The 24,256-nt window shown below is 40.9% G+C and overlaps 2 protein-coding genes and 1 pseudogene across 2 annotated transcripts; 1 reads left to right on the top strand and 2 right to left on the bottom strand.

The window, feature by feature from the left end:
* Positions 1–1,910: 1,910 nt before the first annotated feature.
* LOC149080309 (uncharacterized) lies at positions 1,911–6,558 on the bottom strand (annotated as a pseudogene).
* LOC149080310 (uncharacterized) lies at positions 6,559–19,385 on the bottom strand. Its single transcript, XM_089238647.1, has 3 exons — positions 16,015–19,385; positions 7,003–7,216; positions 6,559–6,813 (listed from the first exon to the last, which is right to left on the bottom strand). The coding sequence occupies exons 1-3, from the start codon at positions 19,383–19,385 to the stop codon at positions 6,559–6,561; spliced, it is 3,840 nt and encodes a 1,279-aa protein (XP_089094773.1).
* Positions 19,386–21,658: 2,273 nt separating this feature from the next.
* On the top strand, positions 21,659–22,948 carry LOC149080311 (uncharacterized protein F54H12.2-like). Its single transcript, XM_089238708.1, has one exon. The coding sequence runs from the start codon at positions 21,659–21,661 to the stop codon at positions 22,946–22,948; it is 1,290 nt and encodes a 429-aa protein (XP_089094834.1).
* The last annotated feature ends 1,308 nt before the right edge of the window (positions 22,949–24,256 follow it).

Genomic DNA, 24,256 nt, shown 5'->3' on the forward strand with positions numbered 1-24,256 from the left:
CACACAACCTTCGGTACGTGAGCCTAGTACTATAACCATTACTCCAACAGAGAACGCCTGATTCGGATACAATTAAATGTATCTGTTACGGTAAAAGCCCGAAGTCGAGTTGGTAAAAGCCCGAAATACTCTTGAAGACGTATACATTTCGGGCTTTTACCAAGCCCTTTGGTAAAATTATTTATCAATCACAACGATCCTGATGCTAAGTAGGATCATAATTAATTAACTAATTAGTGATTCAAATTCGTGAAAATTACTAAAAATTGCGAAGTTTTTAATTTTCATAAATTTGAAAGCTTGTCATTTATCAATCACAACGATCCTGATGCTAATTAAGATGATAATTAATTAACTAATTAGTCATTCAAATTCACGAAAATTAGTAAAAATGCGAAATTTCTAATTTTCAAAATTTGTGAGCCTGAATGAATGAACGCCAGGGTCTGTGCCACCGGACTTATCCCGTTGCCGAGATCTCTTCCAGCCCAGCTTCGTGGCAGAGTCTGGAACAAAGTGAGTGCACCTAACAGTCTGAGTGTGTAGCTAGTGTTGTGTATGATATTTCAGTGCTGCCATCTATACTTCAAATTGTGAGTGAAGTGTTATGATTGAATATTTGTAACGTTGTAAGCCTGTTGCTCTCTGTGGCGAGACTTTTTAACGGGGAGATCGGCTCGCATTCGCGCCTTGAAGTTGGGAACCACAGAAAACCAACTTCAGCCGACCACCACTGTGGGGTTCGAACGCGGATCCTCGCATCGCGAGTCCGTCACTATAACCACTCGACCACCACAGCGGCAAAAAAAAAAATTGTGAGCCTGCCATTCATTAATGAAACGATCCCAATGCTAATTGAAATCATAATTCATTAACTAATTAGTCATTCAGAATAGTGAAATTTAGTAAAACTGTGAATTTTCCAATTTTAATATACTTAAAAATTTTTGATTCATTAATCACAATGATCCGGATGATGAAAATCATAATTAATCAAGTAGTTATTTACTAAGAATCATGAAATTATTGAAAAACATCATCGAGCGCACTTCTTATGAACAATTTGGTAAAGCAATAGGAATCACTTTATAGCGAGCATAGATATTACGAATTTTCATCTACTAAGAGGTTTTTTCATATGCTCCGTGAATTCCCTATTAGTCTTCCGGATAATTTCTCTCACAAGTCCTTGAAATGAGGAGACAATGAAACAAAATGCAGGACGTCACACATTTATTTCACAGAACAGGTAGAAACGCTAAAAACAGGAATGTCTTATAAATGACAGAGAGCGATCTCGTCTTCTCAATCTGAATTTCAACAACTGTGTTAGTTTTTTATAGACAAATGAAATTTCTGCTGTATTTCAGGTTTGGTGGAGCTACCGTCCGGTTGAAGAAGCCTCCTAAAATGTCCCAGACCAATCGCGTGTCTCCTCTTTCCCATTCCTTATGGCCCCGATAACTTTGAGGCCTTCAACAAATTGTGCTAAACATAATTTTCGACTTAGTTATCTTCTCATCAACGAAAAACGATTTCAGCGAAGTACGACAATATTTTATACATTTTCAAGCGCTTGTTAAACAGGAATTGTCTACAAATGTCTTTGTATTCTTACCTGAACCTTCTTATCTGACAATTTACTCTGTACAACGCTTAGGTGCAGTTGATAATGGCCCTTTTCTTCTTTTTTTGTACTAGGAAACGTTACATCAGGTTGTTTTTTTTTTGTATTTACTTCAAATATCACTTCAAAATTTGGTATTTACTTAAAATACTTCTTTGGTTAAGGGGTCTCACGACTCTTTCAGTACGAAAAAAGGAGAAAAATGTTCCCTTACTTTGAGTGGTTTTCTTAAATAGTAAATATCACTCAATCAATTCAAAAACTTTATATGTTGTTAAGAACATTTCATATATTCATAAAAATTTTTTATTTGTCACTCTTGTTTGTATACTTTTTTTAAAAAAAATTTAAATTAAACAAATATTCCAGATTTTTTAAACCGCAGTATCCCACCATCCGTAAGATTGTCAATGAAAAAAATCAGATAAATTAAATTTTGTGGCACGAAATTAAACTATGTGAATGCCCAAATCGAATAGACCTCTATTGTGGCAATTGACAAAAAGGAACTATTTAAAAAAAAATTTTAAACACAAATTTTCAAAATTTACTATTTTTTTGAAAATGTATAAATTTATAAAAATTGAAAAAATTGTCGGATATCTACAACTGAGGTCTATTCTACTAGTATATGTTATATAAACATTCTTGCAAAGTTTCAGCAAATTTAGTCCAATAGTTTTCCTTTTATCTTACGGATAAACTCCAAAAACTACATTCTGAGTAAATCGCGTTCAAAGTTTTTTTAAAGTGTAATTTGCATACTTTTTGTTTTCACTCAATCAAAAGTGCCCCTTTTGATACACCAAACCTTCTTGGTCAAGGATATGTTTATTTGCTTCACTTTCATGCATTCGTCTTGCTCTCCTGGCCTCTAATGTGGTCAAGTCAGCACGTCTTTCAGCAACTCGCACACGCTGCTGATCTGCTTTCGTAGCTGCTGTATGAAAAAAACAACCAGGCTCCATTCCTAGTGCACTCAGGACCTTTGCCCTAGCAGTTGCTCCCTCATTAAAACTTATTACAGCTTCATTGACTGCAATTTCTGCTATTTTTCGCCCACATCCTGACACTTTAGGGCAAAATTTCCAAATTAAGTTGTTTAGCTACTCATTGTTGTTTTGAGTTTTAGCTCCTAAACATCTCTTTAGAAGCTCAGGCTCTGATAAATGTATAAAAACCTTTTTGATGTGTTTTGCAATCGCTGGAGGAATAGGGTTCCTATGATGATACTGATGTACTTGACCTTTGGGTGACTGTTTATATTTTTGGTACTTACACCAGGAGTCTGAACCTTGGGGACAAAAGAAGTGCATCGGTTCAGCATCAGTTGAACAAGTATGGCAGTAAATTGCCCAGACAGCTTTCCGCATATCTTCTAACGAGTCACTGTTATTTCTTATTGCATTTCCATAATAACATGATAACTTATCGATAAGTTTGTCAGTTAGACGTCCTTTTCCACTGAGCGGTTTCCCATCTTCAAGTTTCACTCCTTTCATTTCGGTTTTTAATTTGCGAAGTCTAGTCCCCATGCGCTTTTGAACATGTCCCACACATTCTATTTTGGCGATTGGCACATCTTTTCCATAGGGCTTACATCGACTCACTTCCAGAAATGTCTTTGCATCACCATCACCAATGTATTGCACATATTTCACACCCCGTCTCTCAATGGATCGTTCGAAAATTCGCCTCGTACCGTCAACTTCCATCTTCCCTGCTGATCCCACATGATTCTGAATACATTCATGGGAAGTAGAAGCAGAAAATTCACATTTTTTACAGTAACTTGACATTACTTCGGTGTCTATGGCTTTACCGCTTTGTGCGCCAACCACAGTGCACACACCAATCCGAGAAGTGTGGCCCCTAGTTTTCCAGGTACCGTCTCCACTCACAGAAATCTCTGTGGATCCAGTGAGAGAAATTTCATTCTCAGCAGCTTCTTTCATAGAAATTATTGCCACATTTGTAGAAGCGTCTCTAATCTTATTTGTAATTTTATCATATGCATTTTGTGTGACAGGTGAAGGAAGATTCATTGTCGCACAGAATGTTTTTAGACTCGCCAGTCCTTTTCCCAAACAGCGCATAGCATATATGGCTCTTCTGTTTATCTCAGCAATATGATGGTTTTTCCCAATCATTCGAGAAGACCGTATCGGCTTCAAATATTTACATTTACTACAGTTTATGATGAAATTTGATGCTAAGCCTCTGATTTGACCCTCTGTTACATCAATTTCACCATGACAAGTTTTGCAGCACAACAAACTCTTTAAATTTGAAATAAATAGTGATATCTCAATAAGTCTATATCCTTCAATCGAAGACGTTGCAGGGCTTTGTGGAATTTTGAAGCTAGGAACACTCAAGTTCAGTTTCTTTGCAGATGCACTTGTGGATGCTGTGTCGTCCATCCTTTCACTCTTGAGAGTATGCTGGTTTCCATAAAACCTACGCTTTCGTGATCTGTACCCACATTGCTTCAAGTACTTTGAATTCATTATCCACGAATAAAGCGAAACTAATTAATAAAAAGTATATTTCAAAAATTCAATATTACCAAGAACTCAATATAAACAAGATCAAAAATAAAAATGAGATGTGGAAATAGCGTGGTTTCATACGAATGTAAACAAACAATGTTCTGGAGTGGTATAAAGTGCTTATCTTCTGTTTTTCTTCTTTAAAGTAGTCTGTAAGATAGATAGATTCAATATCTTTCTTTTCTTGAAAAAAATCTCCACTTGCTCCGAAAAAAAGTCACGAAAAACAGAGAAATATCTATATTCAAAAGATGGGCGTTTAAAGGGCCATTTAAAAGGACCTTTAAATTTCTTTGTTTACAATTCTTTTTTCTTAAATAGCAGAAGAAAGAAATGGCCGATCGACAAGCGGTTTTTTGCATTCGATTCCTCATGAAATGAAGAATTTTTTAAAATTATTTTTGAAAAATCGATTTTTTGAAGCGTCAAAGAGTAGTGAGACCCCTTAACCGTTTTTATTGTTTCCGTTGAGTCCTGTCTGTTTTTTTTTTTTTTTTTTATCTTGCTTAGCGCATCATTTTCTAGGTCGGTATGAATATAACGAAGCTAATGTACAACGAATAGATTTGATCAATTTCCCGACTTCATTACAAACGGGTCGACTGTACTAAGAAAAAAAAACGATTCACAAATATTGTAAAAAAATAAAATTGATTTAACCTATATTTGTTTAAAGAACACTAAGATTGTTAAGAAGTGCGTATCATTCATTTAAAATAAAAAATTCTCATTTTGCTATAACGCATTTGTTTCAAAACGGTACTGTTCCAACAAACTTCGCGTATTGTGAATGTTTTCGCTGTTTTCTGCTTCATTATGAATGGGTGGACTGTAATTAATTGGTGATGATGACGTAAATTATAACAAATGTTCTCATTTCGGGCTTTTACGAGCTTACTTACAGCTGTTGCCGTCTTAATACATGGAACCAGCAGTGCACTGCCTGGGGCGGCCTCAAGTACAAAACAGGGGTCTCATAAAATTGGTATATGGTAAAAAAATTAGCGAGTTTAAGCATATGAATTGATAGACAAGTATTTCTATCCAGTTATGGAGCCTCAGAAAAATCCCTTTATCCTGGGGCTCACAATGCTTTTAAGACGACCTTGCTTGTAACTTTACAGTACAGAAAACGGGTCGTCTTAAGAGCATCATGGGGCCCCCTACCTGGCAAATTCTTAAAAATTTCAACCAAGTCTCATTTTTGTGAGGCCCTTTTTCTCTTGAGCCCCCGAGTCGTTGCCGGGTGGGCAAATGCCTTAAGACGGCACTGTCAGAAAACAATAGAGAAAAACACCAAGAGGTAACAGGAAAAATTGATACAAGAAAAAGAAGGGGAAAATATTGGATTTTATAGCTAAACATTATATCGTACACTGGCGTAAAGAAATTTTCGGATCATATAAGAGGTGTAGAAGACTATCACTTTTAAAATAAATGATTTAATTTCCCTGACTGAGAAACTGTCTGAAAAACTTACTGAGAAACTGTCTCTGCCACAGAATCACATTCATCGAAATATTTACTAATTTATTGCAGCAAGGTTGGCTGTTGTGGCACTTGCTGTTGCACAGTAAATTGGCCGATCTACATAAGCACGTTTTCGAGGTGCACTTTTTTACACAGTTGCATTTTTTAAAACCTTGTCCACCAACTAAAGAAAGTTTTTTCACGACTTCACGAACACTTACTCTCTCATCTCCAACTTCTTAAATGCTTAGAAAATTTTCTCGGCATAATGTGAATTGATTCCTGGTATATAACGCTTTCAGCTTTCCCTTCTTGGTGTCCAGCTCATAAAATTCTCCATCTATAACGGCTGTAATTACAGCTGGATGGATTACAGCTTATGGATTTCGGATCCATTGCTCTATCAATGTCCGGCACCTTCAATATCACATTTTGTCCGAGTGTTGGTTTTTGGAGCATTTTGGAGGACGTTTCTTTCATTTTTTTCGCTTGTTTCGCAAGCCCGTCTCTTGCGATCTCCCGGAACCGTTTTACTTTTTCAGCTCGGTCAACAGCTGTAATTGCTGTATTAGGGGTTTCTTCTTTTGCAGTTTTGTCACTCGGGGATGCGCTCACTTCCGTGGTTTCAGTGTTTTCTGTTTCATTACATGCTGGTTCATTTCCGTCTTCAACATTTTCTACGTCACTCTTTTGTTCACAATCTACAATGATTTTTTCTAAATCTTCTTCGGTTGTCATATTGCTTGTGAACTTTTGTGGGATAGCACAGCTTGCGATTCCCAGTTTCATAGAAACTCCAAACATGGCTTCATAAGGAGAACATTTGATGCCGTCGTGATAGGCTCTATTTTTCATCGCTTGAATGAATCTCAAACCGTCCGACCACTTTGTTGAGTTGTTCCTCTCCATTCATGTAGCCAACATGTTCTCAACATCTTGGTTGGCACGCTCAACAGAACCTTGTGACTCACTGTGTCGCGGTTTACCGTGCACTATTTTCAGATCCTTCCACATTGCACACAAACGATTTATTATCTGGTTACAAAATTCTCTTCCGTTGTCGGAGTGAAGAATGTTTGGTGCATCAAAAGTTGTGAAAATATCCAACAGATGATGAGCAACTTCCTCAGCTTTTTTGTTTTTTAAGGGTCGGAGAAGAACGAACTTCGTTAAATGGTCTTGATAAACAAAAATGAATTTCATTTCACCGTCTGGGTTCGACTGCATGTCAATCAAATCAATTTGGCATCTTGAGTTCATCTCATCATGTAGAATGGGCTTAACAACAAGACCTTTTTCTCAAACTTTTTTGTTTTTTTTTTGACATGGTTCACAAATTCGTAAATACTTTACAATTGACTCTACAGTCACGTTCTTATACTTATGGTTCAGTTCTTTGATCATTCGGATTCTGCCGCCGTGGCCAACTGCGATATGAGCTTCATCTATAACTTTGAACAATTCATCGAAAGTCACGTAGTAGATGATTTCTTTATTTTCTGCGGACAGAGGCACTATAAGCTTATCTTCTCCTCCTATGCGAAGAACATCATAACGTTTCAAACGTCTGTAGTGGACAGTACAAATACAAAAATACAAATACAACGCCACAACAGGCAAATTGCCCAACGAGGTGGCTGACTTGAAAACATCATGGATCCCCGAGCCCCTACCTACTACTGCTACACCACACATGCACCCCCCCCCCCCGCGGAACCCCCCAACGAATCGGTACATGCGGGAATGTGCATGTACGTGTAGTGCAACCTGACGTAAAGTTTGTTTCTGTGTAATGCTTGTTATGTGTAGTGCTGTCATCTGCCCCAGTTTTACTAACTATGAGTGAAGTGTTATGGTTGGATGATTTACCGTTGTAGGACTGTTGCTCTCTGTGGCGAGACTTTTAAACGGGGAGATCGGCTCGCATTTGCGCCTTGAAGTTGGGAACCACAGAAAACCAACTTCAGCCGACCACCACTGTGGGGTTCGTACCCGGATCCTCGCATCACGAGTCCGGCACTATAACCACTCGACCACCACAGCGGCAGTTTGTTTAATTTTTGCTCTTTTAGCTTCTTTCACTTCATGCAACACTGAATTATATTTCTCATTCGTCAAATAAAAGTTGTTAACATCCTTATTTTCAACTGACTGATTTAGAAGATCGTAAAACTTTTTTTGCATAGTATCCATTTTCCTCAGAGATTCAGTGTACTCGAAGAAATTAAGACGGCGGGACGCACATTCCCGCCACCACATCTGCACATGCGCGTTTCTGCTTCATGATGGGGACAGCGCCATCTCGTGATGGACGCTGTCGCCAATATTTTTTTTTAACTAGATCAGTGGTTCCCAACTTGAGCGCTACCGCCCACCGGTGGCGCTGAGAAGTCTGTGGGGGGGGGGGGGGGCATTTTGTGTTCAAGTCATATTAGCCCGGTTTACATGTGCAATATTGCGATAGCATTAACAGTTCTGACGTCGACTTGACTTTTTTCCACTCGTAGGGAGAAGAGTAAAGAAAAGAGAGGAAGAAATACTATATTTACATCAACACCTTCTATAGCACACACACTCTCTATGGCTAGTGTTGATTTACATCCTCTTGGGGAGTTTCGCTGCGCATACCCTTTTCCCATAATCCTTTGCGATTTTTCGCAAGCAGAGTTGCCAGTTTTCCCGCCAAATTAGGTTTGTTTGGAAAAGGTTCAGTGAAAAACTTGGCTTTGGTGGGTGGAGGTTTTCTCTCTTATTTTTTCATTTTCCATACAAACGATGCTATTGAGTTGGCGTTTAGGACAGCACTGCAGAAAATTCAAGGCCATATAGATCTGCGCGCGTTTCCTGGGCGCGTGCTACAGTGAAGTGGACCAAGTGCATCTATGCATGTTGTATTAGAGGTTGGTATTATAAATACCAATTAAATCAATAAATTAATTTAAAAACTTGTCCTTGTTTTCAATATATTATGTACAATGTAGTTTACTGGGGGGGGGGGGGTGCTAATTCCAAAAAGGTTGGGAACCTATGATTTAGATCAGTGATTCTTAATGTCCCCTGTGGGCGATAGAATGTCCCGGGGGGGGGGGTAGAAGCCACGGGTATAACATAGAATCCTATGGGTTAGATATGGGGGGCGATAGAGGAAAAAATTTCTGAAGAAGCGGGGTGATGGGACAAAAAGGTTGGGAAACTATGATCTTGATCCATGTTTTCCACCGCCCCACAGGAGGTCACTGTGATGAGAATTTTATTTTTAATGAGAACAATTTCATGGGATGCGAACAGAGAAATTTTCTGCATGTCAAATACAAATACAAGAACACAACAGGCAGAATGCACAACGAAAAAAAAATGTCTTTTTTCTTCAGCACTTCGTTGGGCATTTTGCCTGTTGTGGTTTTGTATTTGTATTGAAGCAGATGGCTGAAAAAAAACAACCCATAAAGATGTTTTTCATTCTGATCTTTCATTCTGGTTCTTACAATTAAATGAAATTTTTTACATGTTTAATGCATTCCAGTTTTCTATATTATGTGTTTTGAAACTTCGTGTGCTGTTTTTCTGTTATCAGCTCGAGCAATTGATTTTTCTGGTTTTTTTTTTTTTTTTTTTTTGCTTCGCACTTATACTTTATTAAACCGAACGCGCCCCCACGTTAACATTCCTGAGGAACGTCTAACGTATGGGGGAAGCGCTGGACAGCAAAAAAAAAAAAACTCACACGAAGACAACATTCGTGGCAGACCACATGGTGACATCACGGGTCCCAAGTCAGAAATTGTATTAATTTAAACAAGCAAGATAGTTCAAATGCAAACATGGTTCGAAATATTGCATACAGGATAAGATCAGAAAACAAAATACAGTATATAAAAAATAAAATGGTGCGAAAACATTGTACGAATAATTAAATTTGCGAATTGTGCATAACATTACACTCTGGAGAATTATTGTGCATAGCTGTTGCAAAACAACACGTACAGAACAGAAATAAAAGAATATACATCATTAAAAAGCTGACTTAGGCACATTGGTAGGAAAAGTGATACAAGTCTAGGGACATTGCACATAGGCAACACATCCTAGTCCATGTAACTCAATGATGACAAGCGAAAATAGTACACATCCTAGTTCATCATCAACTATCTGGGGGAAGAAAACACATCCCAGTCCAGTTTCCCCACCCGCTTAAGATCAGCCTTTCTATATGAAAAAAGACGCTTGAAATTACGATGAATTTATGATGTTGCTTGCGTCAGACGACCCTTAGCTCTTGTACTTGGTAGCTCGTACCATGCATCAATTTTCTTGATTCATCATATGATGACGGAGGATTGGAAATCTGGTTCACATGCAGTAGCCTCAAATTGGATTCCAGGAAGGCGAAGAGATTTTCTATCTCCTGGAGACACAGCGGGCTCCCGGCGATTCTTTTCTTCCACAAGAACTGTGAAGTAGACCAATCCTCAAGAGAAAAACAGTGGTAAGAGATGGTGAGTGGACTTTGCCACTAGCCGAGCAGAGGGAGATGAAAACCAGATGGGAGCCCCAAAGGCAATCTGTCGATACAGCATAGTTCTGTAGAGGGTATTCTTCAGATTACGATGGTATCCCCACTCTGCACCCGATGAAATGATCCAGGGTATTGGTCGTTTTTCTAAGTAAGTAATGTGCGTGTGCGTTTTAGCACACGCTGAAATTTTACTAAAAAATTTAGCTTGTTGTCGAACCATTTATCTAAAATTTTGAGACATTTTTTGGCAAACTTAATTCGTTACTGATTAATTTTCATAGTGGGCCTCTATTTCCTCTTTTTTGGCCATAGAAATTATGATTTGGATTGTTTCACTTGAAGATCATTTTATTGTAATCATTCGGAGGTCTTTGTCAACGCAGCGTTGGCAGAGGCTGTAATTTCAATGGGTTCCGTAGCAGACACCAAGAGAAGGAAGTCATCGGCAAAGGCTTGTGCTGTGACCCCTGGAGACCACTGGAGTCGAAGTAATGTATCGAATGCAGTATTCCAAAAAGTGGGCCCACTACATGAGTCCCGGGGCAACCTCGAACTAATGTCTTGGATGGTGGTGCTGTACTTGTGTTGAGAGTATGGTGCGTTCCGTAAAAATTTTCCCAAAAATTTTTCATAGCTGAAGAGAAATAGACATCCTTCGAAATTTATTAGGTATTATCTCATGACGCACACTTCTTCGAGGGAGATAACGGCTGTGAGTGGATGCTCCTTCCTCCTATTCTCAATCTGTTCCATTAGATGATGAAAGGCGTCATCCGTTGTGCGACCCATACGCAAACCAAATTGAAGAGGATGAAAAGGAGGCCGTCCCGCTCAACATAGTAGGAAAATCTTTGCATAAGAAGTTTTTCGGGCACCTCTCCCAAGTTGGAAGTCAGCGTAATGGGACGAATGTAGTTGGTTACGCCAAGTCCTCTCTTGGGATGAAGCACCAGCCTTCAAGGTTTGAATGCTGGGGTGGAAAGTACAGAGTGTTGTAAGCAGTGGCAAGAAATTTTTGAAATAGTGAATATTGGCACGTACAATGGCTTGTACGATGCGATTGGTGAGATTGTCTGGCCCTGCTGCTTTTTTCGGGTTGAGTCTATTTATTATTCGTAAGTCCTTATGTTCCTCAAATGGTGGCTCTGAAAGAGGGCTGTTCAGATGGTCGTTTTCTAACGGTACTGATGTACACAACTCTGGAAAAGGCTTGCCATATGTTGCTCCACTATATGTTTTGGTGGGGAGCTGGACTGCCCTGGGAGTTGCATCTGCATTCACCTGGACCGAAATATTGTCTTATAGGGCAGAGTTTCTCAACCTTCCGGGCCCTGATATCGGTCAAACCGAGCCGTGAGTGGTTTATTGTTTCATTTTTACCCATTTATTTCTCATTAGTCGTGTATGGCCGGGCCTTGAAATCACGAAAAAAGAAATCAACCGGGCCGCGGGATTTCAAAGGTTGAGAGCCACTGTTATAGGGAATACCATATGCCGTATTAGTTTGCGAGCAGAGTCTCTTCCAGGGGCTGAATTTGGCTTGTCTTACTGCTCGTTTGAAAAGTGCTCGAGCTCTTCAAAAGGAGGCCATAGTGTCATGGATATCCTGTCCGATTCTCTTCATACGGTTTAGTTTTCTCTCGATGGACCGTATTTGCCTTTTTTTTTTCTTTTTTTTTTTGTCATTTGAGCTCCTTCGTTCACCATTTGATAGCCTTAGGTCGAACACATACTGGGGAGTCGACAAAGAGAGCGATTTCAAAAGAGAAAATACATCGATGCTCATCTCGATGTCCCCTCACATACTGGCGAGGCGGAGAGAGCGAAAATGACCGCAGGCGTTCTGAAGGGTAAAGAAGAGAAGCCTTTGAGCGGGAAAAGTGACATCTCGCCAACTAGTAACCGTACCAGCCTGTTCATGCCAAATCAATCAGTTTGGCAATATTGGAGGATTCCAATAAACCAGCGGTTCTCAACTAGTGCTCCGTAGAGCCCTTAGGGCCCCGTGTGAACTCCCAGGGGCTCCGTGGCCACTCGAGGAAAATAAATAATAAAAACCAGTAAATTTGAAAAAAATAATTATTAATATTTTTGAATAATAAAAATAGGTCAGAAACTTTGATGAATAAATAAAAAATAGGCCTACGGGGCTCCGCCATAGAAATTACATACCGGAAAGGGCTCCGTGGGTCAAAAAAGGTTGAGAAGCGCTGCAATAAATCCATTAATCCTCAAAAGACTACAAGTCCTGTTTATATATGTTTTTAATGACTTCTTGTATCAAACCGTTGTTTCGAATATTATTATTGCATAATGTTATTATATTATAATATTATTGCATAAAGATTTAAATAATTATACTTCAATCAAGATAGAGACACAACAGAATTAGTTAGACACAATAAAAATACATGCCTATAATCCGCAGAAGCTAATTTCGATACTTTCTAAACAAAATATCACCGTTAATGAGATGAAGCGAGAAATTGCGTCATACACCTCGATGACGCAACTGTAATTTTTTTATGGCCACCGTATCATTATGAAAATGATTGTTATTAGCGATAAATGTATACGTGGTCGTTAATCACAAATTATCAGAGTGCATCCATTATTTATGACACCCCGGAATTATAGATTCCTCCTATATGCAGGGCCGTCTTAAGAGCATCATGGGCCAAGGGCCAAATGATTTTTCTGAGGCCCTACCTACCAGGCAAATTCTCGAAAATCTCAACCACATCTCTCTTTTGTGAAGCCTTTTTTATCTTGAGTTCTCCCGGGCAGTGCCGTCTTAAGCCATGGACCCACCCGGGCACGGCCCAGGGGCCTCAAGAGAAAAGGGGCCTCACAAAAATGAGATATAGTTGAAATTTTAAAGAATTTGCCTGGTACGGCCTCAGAAAAATCACTTGGCCCGGGGGCCCATGATGCTCTTAAGACGGCCCTGTCCCCTGGTCGTGCCCATGCCTTAAGATGGCACGGCACTGCTTTTGGCAGTGTTATATACATAACCAATTTCAATGAACGCGCGGATGATGCAATAAACTGGTTTCGAGTTTGTAAGAAATACAGAGATATGTATTGTGTGTGAGATGTTCATTATTTGCATCAGAAAAAAATCTTGTGCCTCTTTCACAACACACGACATTCCAATTCAAATCCACGGAAATAACAGATATTCAATACAATAAAATGAAAGAGAAAAAAACAGAAACCGTGTTTTGATAATGTTAGTAAGCGACGAGCAATCATCACGGTGTTTATCCGTTTTCCTAAAAAACGGGTTCTCAATCTCAAACATTTTCCACCCGCGCCGCCCATTTCTCTTATGAAGAGCCATTGGCGTGAATGAAGAAGTCCCCTTAGAAGCCCCTTACGCAAAGGGGGGATTTGGGGTTCTAACACTCCCCCCCCCCCTTAAGCCAAGATTATAGTGTTATTTTGCCGGAAAAAACGTAAACCCCCCAGAAAGAAAAACAAATCTGAATCCCCACCCCCCGAGAAAATTCTGCGTACGTCTATGTGAAGAGCAGTTGTAAGAAAAGCATTTCTTTGAAAAACCTTTGTCAAGACCACTGCGAAACTGCACCCCTGACAAAGGTTGGCACAGTTTGAGAACCCCTGCTAATCCATCAATGTGTTGACAAATACGGGGCCGTCATTCGAGGGGGGGGGGGAGCTTTTGAAAATACACTAAAAATGGTATATATACATACAAATATATATATATATATATACTAGGGGGCTCTGCCCCCCCCCCTGTCGCCTTTGGTGACCAACCACCCCCCCCCCCCTTTTCTCATCACAACATATCTTGTTGTGGCGGTCGACAATAACGTGTGCCGGTCGCCAATGCAGACTGGGCAGAGAGAAGATAGAGAGAGCTAGAAAACACACACGCAGTTATGCTCTCCTAGTTGTCATGGTGTAAATATTTCTATATTTTAAGCGGAATAAATTTAATATGATGAAATAATCTGTTGTGTCAAAAAGGTGTGTACAATGTCTAAGACACACAAACATCAAACGACAGAATTGGTGACCAGTTGATGAAACACGCAACATTTTTCGTCGGCAACGCCTATGCATATAATACGACATAGCTGCTTCCACAGGCCAGATGGGTAAGTCTCATTTCCCTTAAAAGGCCCCTTGTAGTTTCCAGCCACCCACGAAATTTATTGCCTTGTTTTTCTCCCTTTTCTTTTTTTTTCATTATTATTCCGTTCGCCCCTCTCTATCATTTGTGCGTAGTATTCCTCTCTCCCCTTTTCCCCGACCATCAGTATGACAGACGAAGAGCCGGAAGGAACCGTCGCTACAGTTGCGATGAAAATTCCCCCTTTTTGGTCAAATAATCCACGATTATATTTTGCTCAAATTGAAGCAAATTTCCAAATTTCTCGAATTACGAATGAAAGAACAAAATTCAATTATGTTGTGGCAGCTTTGGATTCTCAAACTCTGACACGTATTTCAGATTTGGTTTTCCAACCTCCAACGGAGAATCCATTCACCGTTCTTAAGGATAGGTTAATTGGCGAAAGTAGGGGCAAAAAGGGGCTTCTGCCTCACCGCAGCCGCCGCATCCGCAGCCATTCCCCATTCCGCAGCCACCGCATCCTTCTGTTCCGCAGCCATCCCCCACTTTTCCGCAGCCAGCACCTGAGTCATTTTCTTCTGTGATAAGGGGTCTTTCTTAAATAAAACTTTAGTGTCTGATCACTCCCAACCCATGACGACAACGCTGCCCCCTTTCCGCAGCTGCAATGATAACTTGGTCAGTCGTTATTTTTTTTCTTGAGTCATAAGAGGGGGTCATTGCTGAATTACTTTTTTCCCGAGCACTATCGACGATTATTATTAAACTGATAAGGGGTGTATTCTTAAACGTCTGATTCACGAAAGAGATCTTTTTTCCACTCTGTAAGGGGATTAATTACATCTTCCTAAGTAAGAGGGGTCATCCATAAATTACCGATTTTAAGGGGGTCATTCCCAGAAAAACAATGAGATACGCAAATAACGACAGAAACTTTGATTAATGAATAAAAAAAACCATTTATTTCTAACACAATCAATGCAAATGAAATATATACACAAAAACCCAACACCAAAAATATAAAAATCAAAAGAAAGAATACATATAAACCCTTCACCAAAATCAATTAAATAATATATATACAAAAAAAACCCAGCACCAATTAAAATATATATACAGCGTCCATGAAGCACTGTTCATTCACTAACACAACTATATTTATTGAAGACCACTACACAATTGAAGACCACCACTTTTGATTGCAGGCCACCACTAATATCCAACATCACCACTACTGAAGCCACCACAACTATATTAATTGAAGATTACCACATAATTGAAGACCACTACTGAAGCCACCACACCCATATTTATTGATGAGCATCACGATGGGAAGGGAGTCATCTTTTCATTCGAGAGATGATTATATAATAAAATCACCGGAATGTGCAGAAAAAAATATAAAGACTATCAAACAGATATAAAAACTATGAAAAATAACAACGTGTATAAATAAAACTATATAAAAAAAAATCACCGGATGCTACAATGGCCATAAGCTAAAGTGCTTATGCCATCGTCTAAAATATACCTTTTATTGTCATGTGCCGACAAACTGATTTTTCGGTGTTGAATTGTTTGCAGCACATGACACCGGGATTGAATTTTAGGCATGTCGTGCCTCATGAAAGAATTATTGCGCAGACAATTTAGATAATCTGCATGTCTGATTTCTTTACTGACAACCGAGCGCACGACACCCTTCGCAGTCTTTTTTTCACAGTCACCGGTAATAAAACTATACATCTTTGGACGCAGTCCCACAAATTCGATCACCGGTTTCCCTGCCGTCTCATCCTTCATCACCCCGATGACCTTCTTGTTTCGCTCGCTGTACAATTTGTGGTCACTGGGGTAGTTAGATGTGTCGAATTTGTGGGAATCTCTCAGCATATCTTCGTAAATGTCATCGGTATAAATTTCGTAGCACAACGAATCCGTGTCGGTGAACAATAAGGTCGCATCCTGGCCGTACTTTTCCTTGACGAAATTATAGTGGAAGTCCACCATCAGATGCTTCGATAAATCTAAAATAGTAACACCGGTGTATATCGGGCGATCCAACCTGATGGTAGTCTTCTTCATTTTTAGCACGACCAGGTCTTTATTAATAATCTTGAAGCTTTCGAATGCTGGGGATGCGATTAATTTTTTTGCTCTCTTCTCCTTGTGTACTAAGTGGATGTTGTTATGTTTCCTGAGATTCTCCAGCGACTTCCCATACACTGCATTGTTCATCAACTTATAAAAATCTTTTTCAAAGTCACCGGTGGCTCCCTTTCTCTTCTCGGTGTTGAATGCAATGTACGGGCGGAGCCATGGTCGCTGAGAGAACTCGAGGACACGACGAATCGGTGTAACTCGTATCCCCAGCGCTGTATAGAGTTTCAGATTTTTATAATGGATGACGTACGCGACCTTATCATTCAAATTTGGAGCTAGTTTGACGCACGGATTCGATGGCCCACCGGTTTTCCTCATGTACTCAGAGTACATATCACCGGATATTTTCACGTTTTCAGCCGCCAAAGGGAAATCGTTATGGAGGTCGTGAACGTTCACCGGGTATTCAAGATCAACCTCCAAAATGTACCCCTTGGCGCTATCATCGGGGATGATGTTGAAGTCTGTTGACTCCACTTCACTAGACGTCATCCACCGGAAATCACTCACTGGGAGGGGTTCCATCATACATTTGCCATACAAGTTGTTGACGTCCCAATATATGATCCATTTTTTCTTCTCACCGGGGTTGAATCCTGGAACCATTGGGTTGTTGGCTCGACTGTGTCTTCTAGTGATGCATGAAACCCCTCCTCTGATGCCTTTCTCGAGAAACAGGTGGATGTCTGGATCTGTTATAAGTTCCAATCTTTCGCCCGTCATCTTCAGACAGGCGTTCCAGGCGAGACCAGGGGATGTATACATGTGGGCGGGATCAATTTTATAGTTTTTCAGACACAACTTTCTAAAATTCTGAAAGATGTCTGCTAGCAACAACACGTCTGTCTCCACATACAAGTCGTGATAGTCACCTAAGGACAGCATATGGAAGGTGTCCCACACCAGTTGCGCATGCTGATAGTCATCTGTGGATATGTTTTCCCTACCCAAGGAGGTGTAAAAGGCCTCTATGGGGGGAAGCACCGGTTCGTCAAACTTATCCATGGAGGTCATATATTCGTAAGGATAAACTCCCTTACGAAGGAGAAGCGGTGTCTTCTCACCGAAAGCTCTTTTCATATTTATAAAGTCACCGGGGTTCATAGATTTCACTAGGGTATCAAGAGAAGCGGATAAAAACTGGAACGAATCCAGAAATCTGAGGTGACCCAAACTGAAGGAGATAAATTTCTCCATGTTTTTACCAATGACCTCTATCCGCTTCTCCTTGATCCGACCAAGCCCTTCCATGATGAAGTGAGCATCATAATTCTGCAGGTTATGAAAAATCACCGGGATGTGCTTTGCCATCTTGAGCTGCAGGTTACACTTGGAGTGTAACGCTGATCTGTATGTACCGCTAACATGGCAATGATCTCTCACCCGATCACTACCAAGAGGTTTGCCACAGATAGTGCATATCTGTTGGCTCTGGAAGCGTCTCTCTTCCTCGATGGTCATCTTCAAGGGCACCGGGTTGTTGATTTTTTCCAAAATGAGCTTCTCTTCTTCCAGCATGCTTTCCAGAAATACATGGACACTGTCCTCTCCCCTGTATACAGTGGGTCTCCTGAGAGCCACACCATCGGGACCAACAACCACATATGCGAAACCGCATGGACGGTGAAGCGATGTCGCCATGGAATGGGAAGTGGCAGGATCAGGTGAGCATGACTCCACTTTTGGCAAGATGGCCTCAAAATCTGCATATATAACGTAGGGCACCGGTAACTGAAAGGCAACATTCTTGAAGCTCATCCATTTTTCGTCTTCACTGGGATATGTAACCTTTTGTGCACCATGCTCTCTACACTGGGTGAGATGTTTTGCATGGGTCTCAACAGAAGAAAACCTCTGCAGACAATAGTCACAATAGTGACAAGTTTCTTTGTGCGCAGTGGTGCGGGAAAAAAGTCTGCTGGTGTTCCGAATGAGGCAGTAATGAGATGTTTCCTCATTCATGATGAGGAGCAAGTTAACATGCCGAGGCATCCTCTCATGTGTAATTCTCACTGGGAATATCTCCTCGCCTTCCACGCCGAAGACGTTGATTGTGATGTTGTTCTGTTTTTCAAACCGGGATATTTGTTCGAGAGTCACTGGGTATATCAGACCGCGAGTATCCAACTCATTCTCATAATTTGTGTATTTGCTAACTCGCTCGGCGTTATCTTTTCTAGCCACTGGGTGTAGGGCAGCGAGCACAGACCAAAGAAAACACTTTTGATCTTGATTCTTGATGTTGAGGACAGCTTTTTTGCGAGCTATCCACTGTGGGAGTGGAATGTAGCTCGCTGGCGCCAGCGGTTGGTAGCGAGCGATGTTGAGCTCGAGGCAGATGATCTGATCAAGAACCCAACCGCTGCCGCTTCCTTCGAAATCTTCTGTAGATTTCTTCACCTTTTCGAAGGCTACACCCAGTTGCGTCTCGAGTACTCCAGCCGCGAGAGCGGTAGCCATCTTGCTGCGTAAGTATGCGTTAGTCAACTCCTCTTCACCATCCGCGCCTCTTCGCGAAAACACCGCTGTGACCACAACGTCCCACTTGATGGCACGTTGACGATGAATAGCTTCTCTCAATAGGGAGAGAAGCCTATCCCTTACGCTGATGAGGAAGAGATGCATGTCCCGATCTTGACCCTCATCGGGAGGGATGTTGTGAGTCACGAAGACGTCGTTGAGGGCTCCGTTGGGTGGTGGTGATCCGCTAGGCCCTGGTGGTGGTGGTGGTCCGTTGGGTGGTGGTGGTCCGTTAGGTGGTGGCGGTCCGTTGGGTGGTGGTGATCCGCTAGCTCTGCTGGATCCTCCGTCCTGCCGATGCTTCTTTAGTATATATGGCGTTTCAAGTCGTTGCTCCTGGTAAATGCAACCGGGCAGCGCTCGCATTTGAACGGTTTTTCTCCCATGTGGATCTTCTTGTGTTGGTTGAGATTTTTCCTCAACGCAAAGCATTTCCCGCAAGTTTCGCAGAGGTGGCGATTATCCTGTAATGAAAAATAAAATAAAATAATAAATAAATATATAAGCATATTGCAAGTATGAATGACAACCATTCATGGATAAGTTTTATCGGGAGCCGAAGCAACCCGCAAGCTTCGGGGGTGTCAACTCTATACAACATGTTACGAAAAAATCTAGAAAAAAAATTCGGGAATGGTTAGAAGGAGAGAAGGGCTACACAAGAACAGAAGGAAAAAGTTCCCACGCAACAGAACAATAGTAGCCGGTATCGATAAACAGTTTCAGGCAGATCTCGTTGACATGAGAAGTCTCGCTCGTTATAATGACGGTAATCAATATTTATTGACATGCATAGACGTGTTTTCAAAGTATGCTTGGGCTGCCCCGCTCAGAGATAAAACTGGAAAAAGCATTACCACGGCTTTCTCAAATATTTTCTCCGAGCGGAAACCAGACGTGCTCCAGACTGACAAAGGAAAAGAATTTCTTAATAATATGTTTCAAGACTTTTTGAAGAAGCTAGGAGTGAGATTTTTCACTTCTCAAAATGACGATATCAAAGCCGCTGTTATAGAACGTTTTAATAGATCGCTTAAAACACGAATGTGGAAATACTTTACTACCAAGAACACATACAAGTATGTGGACGTCATCGAGGACTTTTTATTTAGTTACAACAGGACTTATCACAGCAGTATCAAGATGCAACCCGTTCAAGTCGGTAAACATAATGAAGACCTTGTTTGGAGAACGTTGTATGCGAAAAAACTGCATAAAACAACGATAAAATTTCAAGTCGGTGATCACGTTCGTATCACTCGCTCGAAGCATGTGTTTGAAAAGGGCTACGAATCAAACTTCTCACATGAAATCTTTGTGGTTGACGAGTGCGTACCGAGAGAAATACCGGTCTATAGATTAAAGGATTTGATGGGTCAGAGAATCAAGGGAACATTTTACGCTGAAGAAATGGTCAAAGCGAAACCCGAAGAGACTTTTCCCATCGAGAAAGTGATCAGAAAGAGAAAGAATAAAGGAAAGACGGAATTCTTGGTGAAGTGGCAAAATTATCCCGACAAATTTAATTCGTGGGTCGAGCTATAAATATCGGTTACGCAAGCGGAAGCAGCCCATTATTTGAAAAAGATGTCTTCCTTCTACATCACCCTCCCCAGCGACGCCTCTCCTGATTTTTTCCCGGAAAACAAGCTTTCGAATTTGTGGTGAAGTTGCCAAACTCAATCAGTTTTTCTTCGGATTACGAGGTTGCCTTATCCGAATTAATCTTTCCTCACGCATTCCACAACATCACGGAACAAACAAATTCTTTCGAATTCGATGTTGGAACAGGATTACTTAAGAGTGGAAGAATCCCGTGTGGTTATTACGAGACTACTCAAGAATTGATAAAAGCCATCTCTCAAAATTTTCAAGATAAGATAGTTATAACGTTCAACCGCAACCTCAAGAAAAGTGCCAGACTTATTCTTCACTCCGGCATAGCTGAAATCCTGGGATTCGAACCTGGTGAATTAAAGGGTCCTCTCCTCGAAGGTGTTTCAGTGTCGGACGTTAAACTAGACTTTCGCTTGTTATACGTATATTGTGATATTGTTGAACCCCAGGTTGTTGGAAACATTTACTCACCACTGTTAAAAATTGTCAAGGTTACGGGCCAAGACGGAGAGATCGTTAACGCCTCTTTTGAAAGGGGTCACTACGTTGGGCTTGCGAGGAAAACTTTCGAGACGATTCACATTTATATAAAGACGCACACGGGACGTTTTGTATCATTCGAGCGTGGAAAGGTGATAGTGAAACTTCACTTCCGATTGAAACATCTGTGAAAATGCCATATAAGCAATATAGATGCTGCGTCGATAGCGTGACGCACCACTACCTCAATCAAGCCGGTCATGGACTCTCATATTATCAAGGTTCAAACCTGCAGCGCGGATATGGTATCGGTTCTATATTCGGCTCTCTTTTCAGGTCAGCTATTCCCCTGTTCAAGAGCGGTGCGAGAGCGCTTGGCAAACAAGTGCTTCGTTCTGGTGTAGATTTCGCCAACGATTTGGTTCAGGGAAGAGACGCTAGAATGGCTGCAACCGAGAGAGCGAAAGAAGCGGGTAGAATGCTGACAGACAAGGCCTCTGGAAAGCTCAAGAAGATGTTAGGCGGTCATAAAAGAAAGCGTAAAGTGAAGAATAGAGTCATTCGCAAGAGAGTGAGGAAAGCGTCAACACCTGACATTTTCGATTAACATGGCTATGATAATGGAACACTCGTCCGAATGCCTGAAGAGCGAAGTCGATCTCTTCTCGCTTCCACCCACACAGACCGCAATAGAAGGAGGTGAATGGATCGAGTTTCTACCTCTATCTAGCATAAAGGATATTGGTGCTCCTTTGGAATTCAACGTGACTGGATGCGCTGAAAATTACATGGACCTGTCTGCTACCCAATTACATGTTCGAGTGCGAGTGACGAAAGGAGACGATACGCCACTGCCCGAAAACGAGCTAGTGGCACCAGTAAATTTGCTTCTACATTCATTGTTTTCTCAGATAGACATCACTCTGAACGGTCGGAACATCACAAACTCTTCCCACACTTACCCTTATCGCGCCTACATTGAGACTCTGCTGAATTATGGCCAGGACGCTAAAAATGGACCCCTCGCTATGGAGGGTTATATCAAAGACACCGCTGGATACATGAACAATCTCGAGAACAATGAAGGAATGAAAAAACGAGGTGGATACATCGCCAAGAGTCGATCATACGATCTGATGGGAAGACTTCACTGCTCGCTATTTTTTCAACAGAGACTTTTGCTCAATCTCGTTGATATGAAGGTGCGTTTGGTGCGCACGAAACCTTCGTTCTGCTTAGTGGCCGCGGCCGAGGATTACAACGTAGTGATAGACCACGCTAGCCTATTCGTGCGAAAAGTGAAAGTAAGTCCTGCTGTGGCTATAGGACATGCTAAAGCTCTGGAAAAAACTACGGCAAAGTATCCGATCAACAGAGTGATCTGTAAAGTATACTCCGTTGCTAAAGGAAACATGTCCTTTGTGCAAGACAACGTTTTTCTGGGACCGATGCCAAACAGAGTCGTGATCGGGCTAGTGGATAACGAGGCATATAATGGTACATATAATACTAACCCCTTTGAATTCAAACATTACGACTTGAATTTCATATCTGTGTACGTCGATGGCCGTCCGGTCCCTCACAAAGCTTTGGAGCCGAATTTCACGACGGGGAACATAGTAAGAGCGTACAACAACTTGTTTAGATCTGGAGAAGATCGCGGCATTGATCTGACGAGAGAAGAGTTCAAAAGAGGATACGCACTGTTTTGTTTCTCTCTGCTTCCCGACCAGAGTGAATGCGGACATTTACATCTACTCAGACAAGGAAATTTGCGCGTCGAACTGAAATTTTCCAAAGCTCTTCAAAAAACAATCTCTGTGATAGTCTACGGCGAGTTTCAAAACTTGATCGAGATAACCAAAGCTAGAAGTGTTTTGTGTGATTTCTCGAGTTAAATGGACTCCGAGCAGATAAAAAATGCATTGACATCAAATCCAGTCACAAAGCAGATATTCAGAGATGTATTCGCAAGCGACACTTTACCAAACGGCGTTCACAAGTATCCAGCTGCTTTCGTGGTTAACACCGACGTTCATACAGAGGAAGGAAGCCACTGGTTAGCAATATACCTGCACGACAACGTGACAGCTGAATTTTTTGACTCTTTTGGAAGACCGCCCTCACAATTCGTGGATGGGAAAATCAACTCATTTCTGAGCAAATACAAACGACTCACCTACAACGATGTGGCGCTGCAGTCGGTCAACAGCAAAGTGTGTGGACATTACGTTATATATTATATTTTTTGTAAATGTAAGAGCGAGAGCATGAAAGCAATTGTTTCGCGATTCAGTAAGCATAATGACGTGCGAGTGTATAATTTTGTATCGAAAAATTTTGTTCAATAAAAACCACTTACATGAAAAAAATCGTGTCATTATTTACCATGTCTCTGTTAAAGTTACATCACCCTTTCACGGCAGTCTGCGCTGGTGCCAGTGGAAGTGGAAAAACATACTTTTTAAAAAAATTCTTAGAACATAGGGAAAAACTTATCGAACCACAGCCCAAGCGAGTGATATGGTTCTACGGAGAAGCTCAACAACTTCACGACGAGATTGATAACGTGGAATTCAGGGACGACACCGATTTCGATAAATTAATCAGGTCAATCGACTTACATTTAAATTTAATCTGGATAGGGAAAAATATATAATAATTGACTTACCCCCTTCATCTTCTTTTTCGTTCCGCTCGGTCCAGCTTCTATTGCTCTTTTTAAACATTGATCCACAAACTCCATCGTATCCTTGTCTAGATCTTTTAGCATTGCCTTTGACACTCATTAATGAATTCTTCCCCATCGCTTATATCGTTTGCACTCATTTTTCAATCAACTCGACAAAACTAAACTTTAAGACTTGACACTACTGTGACCAAATACGAAATGAGAAGATTTGTGAAGCAGTACACTTTTTATCACGACTCAGAGAGAGATAACAATGAATCATCGCGATGACCCAAAGTGTTGACGCATTAGATAACAGAAGTGGTCATCCCTATCGTCACACTGATAAGCAATTAAATGTCTGGAAAAAAAAAGTTTAATTATTTAATTGATAGATTTAAAAAAAAAATGATGGGGAAATTTTGCTTTTGGACGCCACTCCAAAATTACCGAACTAAGGTGTATAGCTCGCAAACCGTGGCAGTTAACGGTTGCAACACTATCTCGGACCTATTCCCCGTAGTTCATACATTCA

The sequence above is a fragment of the Pholcus phalangioides genome, unplaced genomic scaffold (assembly GCF_987345545.1).
Source record: "Pholcus phalangioides strain wild (caught in Gottingen) unplaced genomic scaffold, Ppha-v1.0 ptg000011l_1, whole genome shotgun sequence".
Classification (NCBI taxonomy): domain Eukaryota; kingdom Metazoa; phylum Arthropoda; class Arachnida; order Araneae; family Pholcidae; genus Pholcus; species Pholcus phalangioides.

Bases quoted from the DNA above. Each gene is read 5' to 3' on its own strand.
- LOC149080310 (XM_089238647.1), bottom strand. From the start codon at position 19,385: ATGCTTTGCGTTGAGGAAAAATCTCAACCAACACAAGAAGATCCACAT. The intron at 7,217-16,014 runs GTATAGTTTTAT...TGTCCACTACAG, and splicing joins GTGGGACTGCGTCCAAAGAT to ACGTTTGAAACGTTATGATG. The intron at 6,814-7,002 runs GTAAAGTATTTA...CATTTAACGAAG, and splicing joins ACGTGACTGTAGAGTCAATT to TTCGTTCTTCTCCGACCCTT.
- LOC149080311 (XM_089238708.1), top strand. From the start codon at position 21,659: ATGGCTATGATAATGGAACACTCGTCCGAATGCCTGAAGAGCGAAGTC.